The sequence below is a fragment of the Nyctereutes procyonoides genome, unplaced genomic scaffold (genome assembly GCF_905146905.1).
Source record: "Nyctereutes procyonoides isolate TBG_1078 unplaced genomic scaffold, NYPRO_anot_genome, whole genome shotgun sequence".
NCBI lineage: Eukaryota > Metazoa > Chordata > Mammalia > Carnivora > Canidae > Nyctereutes > Nyctereutes procyonoides.
The window spans coordinates 10,464,039-10,481,393 of NW_026575040.1; the positions used below are offsets into that span (position 1 = coordinate 10,464,039).

The 17,355-nt window shown below is 33.8% G+C and overlaps 1 protein-coding gene across 3 annotated transcripts in view; it reads left to right on the forward strand.

Moving 5' to 3' along the window:
- The window catches only part of DENND4A (DENN domain containing 4A), a 124,375-nt gene that overhangs the window by 78,019 nt on the left and 29,001 nt on the right, over positions 1–17,355 (forward strand). Inside the window, exons 15-22 of one of the 3 annotated variants that reach the window (XM_055320020.1) lie at positions 6,851–6,984; positions 9,872–10,007; positions 10,377–10,583; positions 10,675–10,803; positions 11,056–11,197; positions 11,589–11,720; positions 14,520–14,636; positions 15,499–15,630. In XM_055320020.1, the coding sequence (XP_055175995.1) occupies positions 6,851–6,984; positions 9,872–10,007; positions 10,377–10,583; positions 10,675–10,803; positions 11,056–11,197; positions 11,589–11,720; positions 14,520–14,636; positions 15,499–15,630 (1,129 nt within the window). The remainder of the gene's footprint in view (positions 1–6,850; positions 6,985–9,871; positions 10,008–10,376; positions 10,584–10,674; positions 10,804–11,055; positions 11,198–11,588; positions 11,721–14,519; positions 14,637–15,498; positions 15,631–17,355) is intronic. The other 2 variants (XM_055320021.1, XM_055320022.1) reach the window with 2 other exon arrangements.

A 17,355-nucleotide genomic window follows, 5' to 3' on the forward strand; every position in this document is an offset into this window, starting at 1 on the left:
TGAGTCCCACATCAGGCTCCCTGTGAACAGTAGCATATATTTGTGTAAAGAGTTATTCCTGTGTCAAGCTAACTGAATCATAAGGTACTAAACTAGTGATCAGAATTTTGCTAATAGCATACTTTAGCCAGTACATTGATTAATCCACATGGGACCACTGAATTGGTTGTAGGAATCCAATTAGCTGTGCAGAAGACACAAATCTTGTTGCCTTTTTTTGTTTTTTATTCATTTTATGTTTGAGTTTCAAGTAAGAACTCATACAGTAGTGTCAGTATCACATGGTTTTTAAAATATTCATTAATATTGTTAAGACATATGACACTTTTGCTAGGTACCTAGGACATCATGTTCTAAGGAGAGTATTTTATCACTGATAATTACTACATTATATTGTCTAGGAATTTCTGAAAGTAGGTCACTTGCTATTTACTTGAATGCAGGACATGATGAGAGTTCACCTGCTTAAAGAATATACATGCTGTCAAAAAAAGCCAATCCCATTAAATATGTAACCATTGTTTCTAAACAGATTATTTTCCTGAAATGCTATTAACCTGTTCAAAAATCTAGATCCAACAAAAGATCATTTATATATAGTGGAATCGCGTTGCACTTAAAGATTTTAATGATTGAGGAAATTAAAACTGAAAACTCATTAAAACATAGTTATTTGTATTTATTATAATTCAAGGAATTTTTTTATTAGAGAAAATAACAAAATGTCACAAGATCCAAAATAATATCTTAATAACCTTCATATGTAATTAGAGGTTAATTGTATTCCCAGTATTATTAAGCAGAACCCTCAGGAATAGTAAATAATTATATAGTACTGTTAACTACCTTTCATATTTTAGTACCACAATATAAGTACACTCAGTACAGCAAGCCAGTATTTGCTTTTAATGTGCAAATGTTTTGATGAATATCAGTAATACTTTAAAAACAATCATTTATGTGGGGTTATTTTTTAGTTGGGTGACTTTTAACTTAACTTTTTAAGTAAACAGATCCTCTTATCTCTGGCAATTTAGCTATGGAAAATAAATAATACTTACATATAAATTACATATTATATATATAAATATTTTTAGATAAGTTATATATACGTTAACTGCCAAAGTCAATCCATGACTAACATTGAATAGGAATTAGATATATTCCTCTTTTGATCTTAGCATATTCAAACAGAAAACATTTGTCCAACTTTAAAAAGCTAGAGTGGGTAATGCTGAATAAGAAAAACAATGTATGAGAATTATTTGGGTTTCATTTATGACTAATTTAAGAACCATGTGTTCTTGTTCTTCATATAATTATGTTTTAAATCCTTTACAATCTGTTGCTATGGGATGGTGCTTAACTAACGGCAGTTTTGTATAACAAATAGTCTGGTAAGATTTTTCTTATTCTCCCAAGCATCCCTCTTCAGTGTTTTCTAAGTATATTAATGTCTTGTGGAAAAAATATGAAGAGAATATGAACATTATTTTAATTTTATCCTGTCGTGGGTGTTGAATTTCTTTTTCTCCCAATGGGCAGATGTCACTGTGCTTTCCAAAAGACAGAAATGACCAAGTGATACATGTAGGATGTATATAGCATGACTGTTTTTATAATGTTGAAATGAGATTTTATTGGTATACAAGTTAAGGGAAATATCTGTTCCCAGGGTATTGAATCTGCAGTGTAAAATTTTAATATTGTAATAGACTTTATAATACCAAGAATAGAGCAGTTGTCCTTATACACAGGTTTTTTCTGTGCGAACAAAGTGACCGGAGAGTAGGAAGTAGGTACAGATCTGGAGAGGAAGAAGCTGTTTAAATAAATAAAAATAAATAAATAAATACTTAAAAACATCTGGTGTTCATAGACAAGCAGTTCACTCTTGTAATGTTCCATCATGGAGACAGCAGTAGTTTCCAACTTTCTTTCCAGTGACCTTGGGTATTTGTTTTAACCATCTCTTTTTTCTCATTATCATTGCTGCCCTTATGATTAGATTAACCATATTTCATCTTCATAAGTTATTTGTGTGTAGAGCTTCTCATTGTTCTCAGGTTGCCCATGGATATAATATCCTATCAGGATACTTTATGTTTTTGAGTTATCATTGACATATTCCTAATGCTGCTGTTTAAAAAATACTGTTAGGTTTACTAATAATGATTCAGGTGTTCTCTGTTTTTATTGAAAGTTTCATTTTTAACACTTCTAAATGGCTTAAAGAAACAGGAAGTGTGGAAAATAAGAGAGAAAAGACCCTGTAAAGCCCAGTGCCCCATCTAATATCCATTTGACATTTACGTTCAGTGTTTTTTACATAATTATAATATAGTTTCCTAATTTTTTATACAACCAGACCTTATAGGCATTTTTTATATCACTGTCAAATCTCATAAAAGGAAAGTTTCACTCTTACCACAGTAAAACATAACAATTTAAAAAGTCAAATAATTTTCCGAGGCTTCGGTACCATTCCTTTCTGCTCCTAGTTTCTACTCCCTAAAGGCAACCACCTTTCTCTTTCATCTGTTTCTTCAGCCATTTACCTTAGTATTTTGAAATAATATGTTTTTATTGCTGCTGATTGTTTTATGTACTATCCATTAATGTCATACCTTCCACACCACCTGAATTCTCCCAGTGTCATTATAATGAGTTTTGGTTAAATAGTTGTTTAGTGTTAATATTACTATCACTCTGTATATATAATCCCAGCTAGGCCATATATAGTTTTATATATATATATATATATATATATATATATATATATATATATATATATATATATATAGTAATTAGATTTTCTTTCATACATGGATTTTGTTTTGGTCTACTGTTAATTCATCTCCAAACTCTTCTACAAAAGTGAAAAATCTAAAAAATACCAATTTTTCCAACATATCAAGTAATCTATCCATTTGTTTTTTGGGGTTTTGGAGGATGTTTGGCTAGAAATTTCCCTGTGTGTTCCAATCTGAATTGATTGCTTTCTAGTCTGTCATCCTGAGATCTTCCTTCACCATCATCTTGGGACTTCAAATTGACTTCTCTGGGGAGTTGGATCCCTTGATTTCTTTTTTCTGGTGAAGCACATCTTCCAGTAGCTTAGTGAGAGAGAGAGTACATGGAAGATAAACATTTTTTGATGCCCCACCTGTCTGTAAATGTCTTTATTCTCCCCCAATACTTGATTACTAATTTGGTTGGATGTAAAATTATGAAATCTAGCTTCCAATGTTATTGTTGAGAATAACATCTGGTCTAATGCCACGTTAATTTCTGACCTTCAGTGCCTGATCTCTTTATCTCTTTGAAAGCCTTTAAGATCCTTGATGTTATAAAGTTTCATAAGGCTATGCCTGGTGGAGGCCTTCTTTTCTTCATTGAGTTGAATACGAGCAGGCCCTTTTATTCTGTGGACTCATTCTCTTCAGATTCTAGGCAATTTTCCTGTATCCTGTTTCTTTCCTTTCCTCCATTTCTTGAGTTCTCTTCTTCTGAAGTATTTTTTGGATATTGGCCTTCCTATCCTGATCCTCTTAACTTTCTTACATTTTTTCATCCTGTTTTTTGTTTCTCTTTTTCATCTGCACTTTCTGGGAGATTTCTTCGAGTTTATCTTCCAACATTTATAGTACATTTTTTACTTCTGTCATATTTATAATTTCCTTTTTTTATAGCATCTTCCCATCATGGATATAGACTTATTCATTTTAGTTATTTTGAGCGGTTTTTTCCTTCTGCATCGTCTCTATTTCTTCTTACTCAAATGTTACTTTTAACATTTGTTTGTTTTATTCTCCTCCACATTATTGGTTTTCCTTGTGTGATTCTTGTGGTATTTCAAGAATGACACACGAGAACTCATGAAGCTTTCATGGGAAGGTGAGGCTAGGAGCATCCTTAGGTATGAGATTGATGATCATAGTGGAACTCAGCTATGTCTTAGAGTCCCTGTTTGATCACTGTATATAATTCTTTTCTTTAGGCTGCTTAGTTTCCTCAAGAGGTTATCTCCAGTCTTTAGGCCTGAGGAGTGTAAACCTGATCGCCAGTATTCTCACAGCAGAGTGGGGGAAGTAACAGGTTTTCTCTTGTAACATGTAGGGTTTTTACTCACTTCATCTGTTTTTATTAACCTCCTTCATCTCCTGCAGCTCTACCTGGTGTCCTCAAGTCTAGAGTCCCTCTGGTTCACACAGAAAAACCCAACCTAGTCCATGGCCGTGGTGGGGAGAGGTAGTGGCCGAATTTACTGGGTGGGTCAGGGATCTGGGAGTCCTTAAATGTAGGTTTTTAACTAATTCTCCTGCTACGGCCCCATGCATACTCTCTCTTCTTTAAGGTCATTGAGCACTTTTCCTTCCTGATCTTTCTGGGGCTCTACAGAGCAAAATGGCTAGATTTTTGGCTTTTCTTCTTTATCCGTTCCCCAATGCCAGATATGTGGCTTTCAGCTTTCACAGGTCACATCAATCTGCTTTGCAGCTTCTAAAATGTTTTGAATTCTAGCTGTGCTATTACCCTCTCTCCAGTTCATTTTGTCTTTGCTGGCTTTTTTTTTTTTCAACCCTCTTCTCAGTTTGGTGAGATTTCAAGAGTAATCAAAGGTAAATTGTTGTGTTTGTCTTGTTCGACCAAGAAGTTTGTGTGATCTTTACTATTTTAATTTTTAATGATTATATATTTCATCCATTTATCATACTTTATTCACTTACATGTTTTTTGAAACATGCAGAAAACATCTTTCACGATGATAGGTTTTTTTCATGTTAGGTTATTTTCGAAGAATAAGAATAAGGTGGATGTTTTAAATATCTTTTTTTAAAAAAGATTTTATTTATTTATTCATTAGAATACACAGAGAGGAGACAGAGAGAGAGGCAGAGACACAGGCAGAGGGAGAAGCAGGCTCCATGCAGGGAGCCTGACATGGGACCCGATCCTGGGTCTCCAGGATCACGCCCTGGGCTGAAGGTGGTGCTAAACCGCTGAGTCAGCCAGGCTGCCCTGTTTAAATATATCTTGTTTTCTAAAAAAGACTTTACCAAATTTGAGTACCAGCAGGGTATGTGATTATCCAGTTTACTGTATCCTTGCTAATTTCACCATATAAAAGTTCTTTTTGACAGGCTAGAAAGATACCTTTTTTTATACTGATTAATTTTTAACTGTCCTTCAACAGAATTGGAATAAGTGTGTATTCTAAAAGCAATATATTCTACTTGTTCGAATTTTTATGCTGAGAATTTATTATTTTATAATTCTTGAAAAACCAATAAAACTAATACATATTATTTTTAATTGGAAAATAACAATGTAAGGGAGAACATAATTAATTGCAGTAATACCATTACCCCAAGGTAACATTTTGATATGAGTATACATGTGTGAGAGAGGAAAACACGAATATATATATGTGTGTGTATGTGTATATATATAGAATACATATTCACTCTCTTTTAAAAAATTAGAATCAAAATATATATAGTATAAATTTTCTTTGTTTATCATTGCTTTGTGAACATTTTTTCATGTCATTAATTATTTTGAAACATCTTTATGTTCAGTGTATAGATATACCATTACCATTCTTTAATCTTGGAGATTACACCATGTAATACTGTGAAATTATAACCAACAGTTTATGTAAAACACTCTGTCCAGGGGATCCCTGGGTGGCGCAGCGGTTTAGCGCCTGCCTTTGGCCCAGGGCGCGATCCTGGAGACCCGGGATCGAATCCCACATCGGGCTCCCGGTGCATGGAGCCTGCTTCTCCCTCTGCCTGTGTCTCTGCCTCTCTCTCTCTCTCTCTCTCTCTCTCTCTCTGTGACTATCATAAAGAAATAAAAATTAAAAAAAAAAAAAACAAAAAACAAAACACTCTGTCCAGCTTTTTAAATAAGAATTAGAAAAATTTAAATGCTATCGCTGTCCTTTTTTGTATATTGTGCCCTAAATCCTTATCTTAAAGAGTTAACTTATTAATAATTCTTGTTCTCCCATTTATTTCTGACTGATAATATGATATTCTGTCTAATGTAATAAAGTTCTATGGGTTATATTTTGTCATATGTATGACATCTTGATGGGTCTGCCCTTTTGTTTGATTTTAATGTCAATGCTATGCTTTTTAGTTTATGAACTCCTTTTAGGCAGTTTAGACTCTGTTAAGTTTTTACTTTTTGTGAATATTACCTTGCCACAGGGAGTCTAGGGAAGATTGTATTATTAAAGTGTTTTCAATACTGATGTGACTGGAATTTTAACTCAAATGTGCTTCTACATAAACTGGAAGAACTTAGAGAAATATGTTGTATTTAGTATAAATTAGACCTAGAACTCAGTATTCTCAACACATATACATACATGTGTTTGTGCATTTTTAAAATGTTACTTCTTAAGTATATGCTCATGATTCAAAATGTAAAATAATATAAAGAGGTACACATTGGGAATTCTGAGTCCTATCTCATCCTTGTCCATTCTATTCATCACCCCTTCCCCATACAGGAAATTACTTTTCATGATGTTCTTTATTTCCTTATGTGAATACAAGCGAAAAATGAGTGTTTTTATTTTTCCCTCTTTCCTACTCAAAAGATAATATACTGTTTATAATGTTCTACTCCTTGTTATTTTGGAATTATCTTATTGGAAATCTTAATTATTTTGGAAATCTTTTTTCATGGTGCATGATGGTGCTCATTCTTTTTTTTTTCCTGTCAATAGCTCTTTAGTATCCAGTTATGTAAGGTTTATTTAACCATTTCCCATAGACAAACTCTTGGCTTACCAGTTTATTTTTTTAACCAAAAGTTTTTTAAACTTTTTCAGGTGGATATGGACAAGAGTGGTGAAATGCGACTTATAGAACTGGATGAATCTTTCAAAAGTGAACATACTGTTTTTGTAACACCACCTGAGATACCCCATCTACCCAATGGTGAAGAACCCCCTTTACAGTACAGGTATTCAAGAGGCAGAATGTTTCAGATTGAAAGAGAGAAGCAATCCACCATCTGTGACGTAGCTTTCTAAGGACTGTGGTATTTTCAAAAATCCAAACTTTACAGATTCCTAATTTTTAGGTGGTAAGCAAGCTTATCCCACATCCATTATTAAGTTTTGAGGTATAAAAAGAAAAGAATTATAATTTTGCGTAACATAGACTTGGGAAACTTTATTTATATAAGTATGTATACTTGTAAGTTGTTTAAATTCAGTCAGTACCTCACCTCCCCAAAATGCAGCACTTTTATTACAGATTTTGATTTTTGTTTCTCACTTAAACCTAATTCCCTCACTTTCATCCCCTTTCCTATACACATTTTGATTTTGTAACCTTGGATTACAAAAGGATTAAATCTAATTTAGAATCAATATTTGTGGCCTTGATTTTGATGATATAATTTTTTAGGCTGTTAATTTTTCTGCAAGTTTTTATTTAAGTCATGGAAATCCAGAACTATTGGGAATTGATCAGTTAATTTAGGAAATTTGGTCAGATGTTGTGCTAAGGGCTTAGTATATAGACTTGAATGATATTTTTCCTGCTTTCAAGTCTAGTGGAAAAGAGAGAAAAGTTCTGAGCTTTATTGTTATGACAGAGGTAAAATAGGGATATGATAGAGGTAGATTTATTATACATCTATGTATCTATCTAGATATATATTATACACATACATTTGTTACCACTGGAGGTAATTTCCAGTATGCATTTATTTTAGATTGTAAATATCTAAAATGACATTTCCTTTTAGGTTTTAAATGATTTCTTCAGTAATTCTTTCTTTAAAGATTTTAAAACCATGTCACATCTACCATTCATTAGGTCAGTTTATTTTCATTGCAAAAAGATTCAGGAGACCCTCATTGATAACTCAGATTAAATTATCCCTTTTACAGATAAAAAAAAGTGATGTAATAGGTGGTGTTTGTGAATATTGATTAATTCATAGGCCCCTTGGTTCCTGCTCTTACTTTTCATCTACTGAAATGATGTTGCTCAGATCAATTTTTTAAATTCTGCCTTTTGTCAAAGGTGTTCAAAATCTGTCTCCTAATTTCTCTCTTTCTCGTTTGTTTTTCTTTCTAAACAAAATCTCATTTGTTTGATCTCTTTTGTACATTATACTTCTAAGACTTTTTTAGGAGCATGTTTCACTAAAATAGTTTTGTTTTTCTTTATATGGTTTGGTTTTTAACTTTTTTAAAATTTAAATTTTACTTTTAGATTTAATCCTCTAATAAAAACAATTTACTTAGCTTAAAGAGTTCCCATTTTTTAAAGAATCTAAGTCACTTTTTAAATTGAGACTAACAATATAATTTTGGTGTAATCATCCCATTATTGGAAACAACTTAAATGTGTTCAGTGAGCACAGTGGGTCCTCTTAGTAAGAGGCAACTCATATTCTTGCATTGTCTGTGTGAAACGATAGGGCATTAAGTTTCCATAAGACATTCAGAATGATCTTAGCACACCGTATACATACAATGAAATTTTTAGGGGACATAATTTTCTTGAACTTCTTTGCTATTTTATTCCTGTTTTATTCCTACTTAATATTTATTTTTAAAATATTATTTAATATTTATTTTTTCACTCTGCTGAATTTCCCTAAGGTAATATATACTAGATATAGTTTACCATCTTTTATTATAGCTGGATTTCTTTTTTTTTTTTTTTTTTTTTAAGATTTTATTTGCTTGGGCGTCTGGGTGGCTCAGTGGTTGAGTATCTGCCTTTGGCTTGGGTCATGATGCTGGGGTCGTGGGATCAAGTCCCACATCAGGCTCCATGCAGGGAGCCTGCTTCTCCCTCTGCCTATGTCTCTGCCTCTCTCTGTGTCTCTCATGAATAAGTAAGTGAAATCTTAAAAAAAAAAAAAAAGGATTTTATTTGCTTATTTGAGAGAGAGAGAGAGCACGCATCAGTAGAGGGAAAGGGCAGAGAGGGAGGGAGAAGCAGACCCCACACTGAGCAGGGAGTCAATGTGGGGCTTCATCCTAGGCCCTGAGATCATGACTTGAGCCGAAAGAAGCAGTCACTTAACCAACTGAGCCACCCAGGCGTCCCAATAGCTGGCTTTCTTCTGTTAATTGAAACTATTGGTATGTCTTCAAGAAGATTAATAAAGTAGGCTCAGTTTGATGCTCAGGGGCTCCTTCTGTTCTTTTCAGCATGTCTTCTCCCTAGTTGCAGCTACCTTTTAAATTCCCAAAACATCCTGCTCTAGCAGCCCAATTAGGCCCACCACCTCATAGGGCCCACTCAATCTAATCTTTTCTTCTTCTCCATCCTCTTCAATTTTCTTCCTCATAAATGAGGGCCTGAACCTGCTTAGCTAACCTGATAAACCAATTCATGATAGTATGAGAGTTTGTCCTGGAATGTGCTAATATATTATTTGTATCTTTTGAAGAAGATGGTTCTCTAGTAATATCTTAACCTAAAGCAATGATCTTAATGGCTATCCTGTCTGAAAGAATATTGATTTGGGGGCCCTTTACCAGCTGTTATATTATCCAATATATTTACTATGTATTTACATGAATACTAACTTACAAAGTATGCTTGATTTACGTTAGGGTTTGATGTCCAGTTCGGCAAAATTTAAATCTATTTCACTTTTCTACCTTGAAAATATACTTGAGTTTGTATTTGGCTATTACATTTCTAAATCTGATAGCAAGAAAGACAACATTAGCATGAATATTTACTGAGTATATATAATAGTCTGATGGAGAAAGATAATTAGATTCTTAAGAAGTTATTGGTCAGAATTTTTTTTAGATTGTGACCAGTATGATCATCTATGTGTGCTTGAGATTTTTTTTTCTTTTCAAAAACAGCTATAATGGATTTCCAGTTCTTAGAAACAATTTATTTGAGAGACCTGAAGGATTTCTACAAACACGAAAGAACAAATTGCCTTCAAAATCAAGTAGTCCTAGTAGCCCTTCTCCCATGTTCAGAAGAACAAAACAGGTGCTTTGACAATTTTGCATTCTTCGTGTAATCAAGTATTAGAACAAAAATAAATATGACACTCATACTCCCTTAATATATTTTAATACCTCATGTGTATGACTAGATTATTCTGCTCCTCAAAGCATCCCCAAAATAATTTAGAGTAATATGACTTCAAAAAATGAACTAGTTTTCTTATGTTAGCAATTTATCTTGCTTATTTTGTAATACAAATTCAAGCAGAGGCTTGAATATGTATTAATTATAGACAGATTTTGTTAGGGAAATACTCTAAAAGCATATGACTTGCACTTGTTCAGCTCTCAGTTAAATAAGGATTCTTAAGTGTATAAACTTATTAATGAGATCCTTGCATTTTTTTTCTAGGAAATTAAATCAGCCCATAAAATTGCCAAGAGGTACTCTTCCATTCCTCAGATGTGGTCTAGGTGTCTGCTGCGCCACTGCTATGGACTGTGGTTCATTTGTCTGCCAGCTTATGTGAAAGTCTGTCATTCAAAAGTCAGGGCACTGAAGACAGCATATGATGTGCTCAAAAAAATGCAGTCGAAAAAGATGGATCCGCCTGATGAAGTAACAATTCTTTTCAAACATGCATTCTTTTATTCTAGATTTATGTTCATAGATATTTTGTTTCTGAACCCTTCTGAACTTTGTGTTTCAGGTGTGCTACCGCATTCTCATGCAGCTCTGTGGGCAGTACGATCAGCCCGTGCTTGCAGTTCGAGTGCTTTTTGAAATGCAGAAAGCTGGTATTGATCCCAATGCCATTACTTATGGTTATTATAATAAGGTAATTACTTGGATTTACCGGAGAAAGACTTCTGTGATTAGATAACCTTAATTCAATTAGCAGAAATCATTGATTCAGGCTTTGGCATTGATTTCAGAGTATTAAAATATATTCTGTAAATCAAGTAAGTTTTTTTGTTCTGTTTTGTTGTGATACAATGTATTTAGATATTCTTTAGCTTGACTGTAAAGCCAATGTGCATTCACTTACACATATTATTCTACTAATTATTTTATTTTGTTGAATGAATAGGCTGTTTTGGAAAGCACCTGGCCCTCAAGAAGTCGTAGTGGCTATTTTCTTTGGACAAAAGTAAGAAACGTTGTTTTAGGAGTAGCACAGTTCAAAAGAGCTTTAAAGAAACAGGCACACTTATCACAAACAACTCTCTCAGGTAATTAAAGGTTCTTAAGGGATGTTTTTGTTTTACTTTGTAAAAAATTAATCAACTAGTTATAATTTCAACTTCTAAAATTTTAAATAGTTTCAAAATATGTAATGATTCCTAGTTTTTATTACCATTAAGCAGATTCTAATATTATTTTCCCATTTAAAAAATACCTTAAGTCACTTTTTTTCTTTAACTGTTAAATTATCAACCTTTGGTGATCTTATTTTAGTATCTGTTAATAATTCGCTATAGTTATAGCTATTAGAGTTGTATTTTGCTAATTATGTGGCACATTCGTGTTCAGTGGTAGTAGATTACTAGCTTGAGCAAGAAACTAATGTGTATTTTTGGTATCTCTCTGAGTAGTAAAATACTGTCAAATTGTGTTCTTAAGCAGATGGCAGTGACCTGGATGCTGTTAGTCATGGCAGCATGGATAGTGGTCATGGGACACACACTGTGGAGCAGGCACCTTTTAATACGGGTTTAATCAAAGTATATGCTACTGATGATAGATCTAGTACAGGTTTGTGTGTGCTTATGTATACATTTATTATAGTACATTTTAAAAACAAAATTTGCTAGCCTGTTTTTTTTATATTCTAATTTTCGATGATGTATTTAAGTTCACTGTCACATTTTAATTTTATACGTTAGGCACTTGGTTTGATAATGTGTTTAATAAGTATATGCCATTTTATTCATTCTTTATTTGAATAGAAATAAAAATCTAAGAGAATTTTTTCAGGTATTTAGTTCATGGTAATCCAATTAACTCTGGATAGCACACAGATCTTTGTATCATGTCACTTTCTTAGTATAAATTCTTCTTTATAATTATGAAAATGTTATTAGAGTTTTTTTAAAGAAGAAACTTAAAGTCCTGATCATACATATCAACATCACCTTCCTGGTTTTAAAAGTGTATTATGTTTCATGTCCAATAGTATCATTGAGGGCAGCTGGGTGAACAGTGCACAGGAACTCTCTGTACTGTATTATTTTTGCAACTTCTTGTGAGTCTTAAGCTATATTAAAATTAAAAGGTATAATAAAAAAACTTGTAAATACATATAAGACTTGTAGCATTCTAGCAGTGAAGATGCTATTAATTTCATTAAATTATCAGATATGTACCTAAGCTTTCTCCATGAATTAAAACTGTCACACTTAAATTTATTGAATAATTCTGTCCTTTTCATTAGCACATTAAAAAAAGATACATGACTTTTAAAAAAAATTTTGAGAGAGAGCATGCCCCCAACTGGGGGGTGGTGTTTAGAGGGAGAGAGAAGCAGACTCCTCGCTTGAGCAGGGAACCTGCCACAGGGCTCAATCTCAGGACCCTGAGATCATGACCTGAGCCGAAGGCAGACACTTATCTGACTAAGCCACCCTGGAATCCCATGAATTTTGAACAGAATATAAGAGCCACCTCTTAACAAATAGAAATGTTTAATTTAAAAATCCAGGAGGGTGCCTGGGTTGCTCAGTTGGTTGGGTGTCTGCCTTCAGCTCAGGTCATGATCCTGCAGGGATCCCGGAATCAAGCCCTGCATCAGGCATCTTGCTCAGTAGACAGTCTGTTTCTGCCTCTGCCTGCTGCTCCCCGTGCTTGTGTGTGTGCTCTCTCTCTCTCTATCATATAAATAAATAAAATCTTTTAAAATAATAATAGTAAATTTAAAAATCCAAGCATTAACAATGAAATATGAAGGCTTTTGTGTCTGCATATGGTGACATTATTTTGGTTTGTCTCCTCTTTTGCCCACTTTTAAGAGTTAATAAGTATAAGCAAATTGTGTTGAAATGTAATTTTCATAGTTCTTCCTTGGCTCATTTTATTTTTTTGATCATGCAATGTGAATTTAATCTGAGTTATAGTAGTCATCCTCAAGCATTCTCTCTTAAAAATGGAGAAATCGGGGTTTTTTAAGTCTCATTTTTATTTAAGTAATCTCTATACCCCATGTGGGGCTCAAACAACCCCAAGATCAAGAGTCACACACTCTTCCAACTGAGCCAACCAGGCACCCCTCTATGTTTTGTTTTTAACTATGATCTTTTGAAAGTCTATTATAAAGCAGTGCAGAATCTAATAAAAGGATGAATTTCATCAAGATTATCTTCCTATTTTTAAATTTATATTTTCTATAGAAATAGAGCTGAAAGAAAGTCTGATGAGAAAAAATACAAACTTAAAATTTTAACAGATGTTAAAGTAAATACCTAGTGATACTTAATACAGTTTCTTTACATAGTTCTTTGTAATACCATTCCATATATAGTCTCCCTCATAAAATCATAACTGCTTTGTGTGTTATAAATCTGGAGACTTGGGGATCCCTGGGTGGCGCAGCGGTTTGGCTCCTGCCTTTGGCCCAGGGCGCGATCCTGGAGACCCGGGATCGAATCCCACATCGGGTTCCCGGTGCATGGAGCCTGCTTCTCCCTCTGCCTGTGTCTCTGCCTGCCTCTCTCTCTCTCTCTCTCTCTCTCTCTCTCTCTCTCTGACTATCATAAATAAATAAAAATTAAAAAAAATTTAAAATCTGGAGACTTGAATTCGAAGCTAGAAGATTAGGTGATTTGCTTAAAATCATGTCTCTTAAGACAGAGAACTAGGATTTAAAATCTTATCTTTTGATGCTAACCTAGTGAAAATAATTTGCAGAAAATTATAGAGGGCCTCTTGAACAGAACAGTGTATTAGAAGTTTTCTTCTATCAGTGTGTTTGCCTTTCTTGGCAGTAACACTAATTTTTTTCTCATTCCCATGTATTTGTACTCAAGAGCAATTCAATAATTATCCAATTGGATTTTCAGAAATAGTGTTTACCTATCAATGAATTTAAATAGACCCATTTTCTTTGGTAGAATCATTTAGACATGTGGCTCCAGTGATCTATGTGTGAATATTCTGTTATGAATTCCATGCAAATTTTTCTTCTGCTTTGCTTAGTTGGAACTCTGACTTTCACCTAGAAAGGTCATAGGCTTAAAGAATGTCTGGTTTGTCTGTACCTTTAGGAGCCCAGACAATAGTGCGAATATACGTAGTCACTTTTGACTACAGTACGGAGCCAAAAAAAACTATTTTGAGATCATCTCTTTCTTGCATTAATAGAGATGGTCAAAGAGGGCTAACAAAATAATACTTTCAGCTGGACATTATCCAGAAAGTTTCTCATAAGTAAACCTGGACACTAATATGTTGCTCCTAATTTCAGTTATTCTCAATAAAGAAGTTTGTGATATTAAAAAAAAAGAAGTTTATGATAAACAGCATAGGAGGTTTTTTTCTCTTTTTTTCTTTTTTTCCTAGGTGGCCAGTCTGATCTTGGATATAATTCATTATCTAAGGATGAAGTTAGAAGAGGGGATATATCTACTGAGGAAATTCAAGAAGAAAAAGATAAGAAAGGAAGTGATTCTAGTTCCCGTAGGTATTATTTAAGTTGATATTGTATAAATTTGTGAACTTCTATTTCTTTTTCAAAAATGTATTTATTTTAGAGAGAGCATGAAGGGGAAGTGCAGGGCAGAGTGAGAGTCTTAACCATATTCCACTCTAAGCATGGAGCCTGGAGGGACGGCTCAATCTCACAACCCTTGAGATCACGACCTAAGCCAAAAACAAGAGTCAGACGCCCAAGCCCAATGGACTGCACCACCCAGGTGCTCCACTGAATTTCTGTTAACAGAAAATACCAGTGGCTTTAAGTATAAAAGTACTAATTTTATTTTCTACTTTCCCATTGTAACTTCTCTTTCCTCCCATTATAGGCCCTCTTCACCACCTAATGGTCCAACACTCCAGTACTTTCTGTATAAAGTGTATAACCTAAGTGGCACAACACTCTCCAATCAATTACTACTCTTATAGTAGAAATATATATATTTCTTCAAACAGTAGCTTTTTTCTAAGATTTAACAGTATTTTTATTGAATGCTTTTATTAATGGTCTGTGACTTATCTCCTACACTCCACCTTGCCTACCTCCATCAAAAGCAGTGTTTCACAACCAAAGAAGAAATATAAAATGTAGGTATGCACCTCACACATGACCAGTACTTAGTAATTTGATAATACACCTTGAGTCCTCAAATAAGTGGAATCATTTACTCATGATCAACAAATAGATATAGAGGTGTTTGGTATTTTCTTATTACCTATTGTCAGATAAGAAATATTTAGAACTAAAAGCTACTTCTCTTTATGCCTTCTATAATAGCTAAAAAAATAAAAGCTAAATAGCTTCTATATAGCTTTTATCTTAACAATTTTGTTTTAATCTTTACAGTGTCAGAGAGTGAGAGTACGAAAGGAAGTGCTGACTGTCTTCCTAAACTCAATTATCAAAGTTCTTCCAGCATAGTTCGCCTCAGTGGTACAAATAACAATGGTGCTGATAAAATGTCAGGAGAAAGCACAGGTGAGTTGAATAATAAACCTCTTTTATGTACAGAATATCTTGTATCTGTATTTCTAGTGAATTTTTAAAGTCTTTATTTTCCAGAATTATTTTTTTGTATATTTGTGTAGCCTCTCATTGTATAGCTTAGTAGCTTGAATTCTGTATTTTATGATATACTCTATTCAAGCTTTTGTATAACAAAGGATAAAGACAAACCTACAAGCCACATACTGACTCTTGAGTTTGGACTATTGGGACTTCCTGGAAGGGGCAAATGGGAGCAGGTGAGATAATCCATCTGAGGGTACCTTACACCCTTAATTTTTAAATGAAGCATATAGTTCTTTAATCTTCATTATTGTTCCTGTCTTTTCAGAAGTAAAAGGACAGTCCTCAAGATAGTTTAGATAGTAACACCTAATATTTTTTCTTTTCATACTGTTTTTTGGGGCACCTGGGAGGCTCAGTGGGCATCTGGCTTTTGATTTCAGCTCAAGTCATAATTTCAGGGTGCAACAGGCTCCTCACTCAGTGGAGAGTCTGCTTGAGATTCTCTATCTCCCTTTCCCACTGCCCCTCCCCCTGTTGCGCTTTCTCTAAAATAAAATCTTTTTTTAAGTGCTTTTTATATATTGTTTTATGTTTATTAATACAGCAATGCTTATATTCATGAGGGGTATTAGCACTATTTTAATGAGAAAACCAAGCCATAATCTGGCTGTTGGCAGATCATGTAAGTTATCAACTAGTTAATGGAAAAGTCAGTTTAGGATTTGAGATAATACTTGATCTCACAAATTTTTCATCAAATCATTTTTTTGAGGGTTAAATAGACATAACATTCAAAGTTTTTAGTGTTACTAGTCTGCCTATATAATATTTTATGTTGGTATTGGCTCAATTCTATATCATATGTAATCTAAACAAATCTTGAAAGATTGTGCTGTCAAGGCTGTTTATAAATGGCCTTGCTACAATGATATTTGTTATTCTTCACATAATTAGATAGGCCTCCAGCTCAGAGGTAGGCAAACTATGGCCCGTGGGCCACATTGGGCCTGCAGCCTGTGCTTGTACAGGCCCACGAGCCAAGAACGGTTTTTACATTTTTAAATGATTGGAAAAAATTAGAAGAGGAATAGTATTTTGTGACACATGAAAATTACAATGAAAGACAAACTTCAGTATTCACAAAGATTTATTGGAGTACAACTACACTCATTCATTTACATTCTGTCTGGCTGCTTTTGCAGTCCATCAGCAGGGCTAAGTAGTTGCCACAAAGACCGTGTGGCCTACAAAGAGTAAAACGTTTACTGTCTGGCTCTCAATAGAAAAACTTCCCCTGCTCTAGTTCTAAAAAAAAAAAAAAAAAAAAGTTAAACTGTAGTTATCTTTGCATTTCTTCTTGGATCATTGTTACACCTTAAATATTAAAATTTTTCTGGGGATCATGGAATTGCCGTGCAACCTACTCATTGTCTAATTATAACCCGTAATAACTTGCCTTTGGTAGCCTTTGCCTTATTGTTCTTTCATTATTGTCTATTCGTGCTTACCTTTTTCTGAAGATCTACTTATATGATCTCTCTGTTTTAATATGATTGTAAACCATCCTTTGATCCTGACATTTTGTCATAGTGATCAGCATCTGACTCATCATCTGGCTTTGGTTACCCTTTTATGCTTAACCAATTGGGTTTTAAAAGCCTATGATATGTTTCCTAAGTGTGAATTACAGTT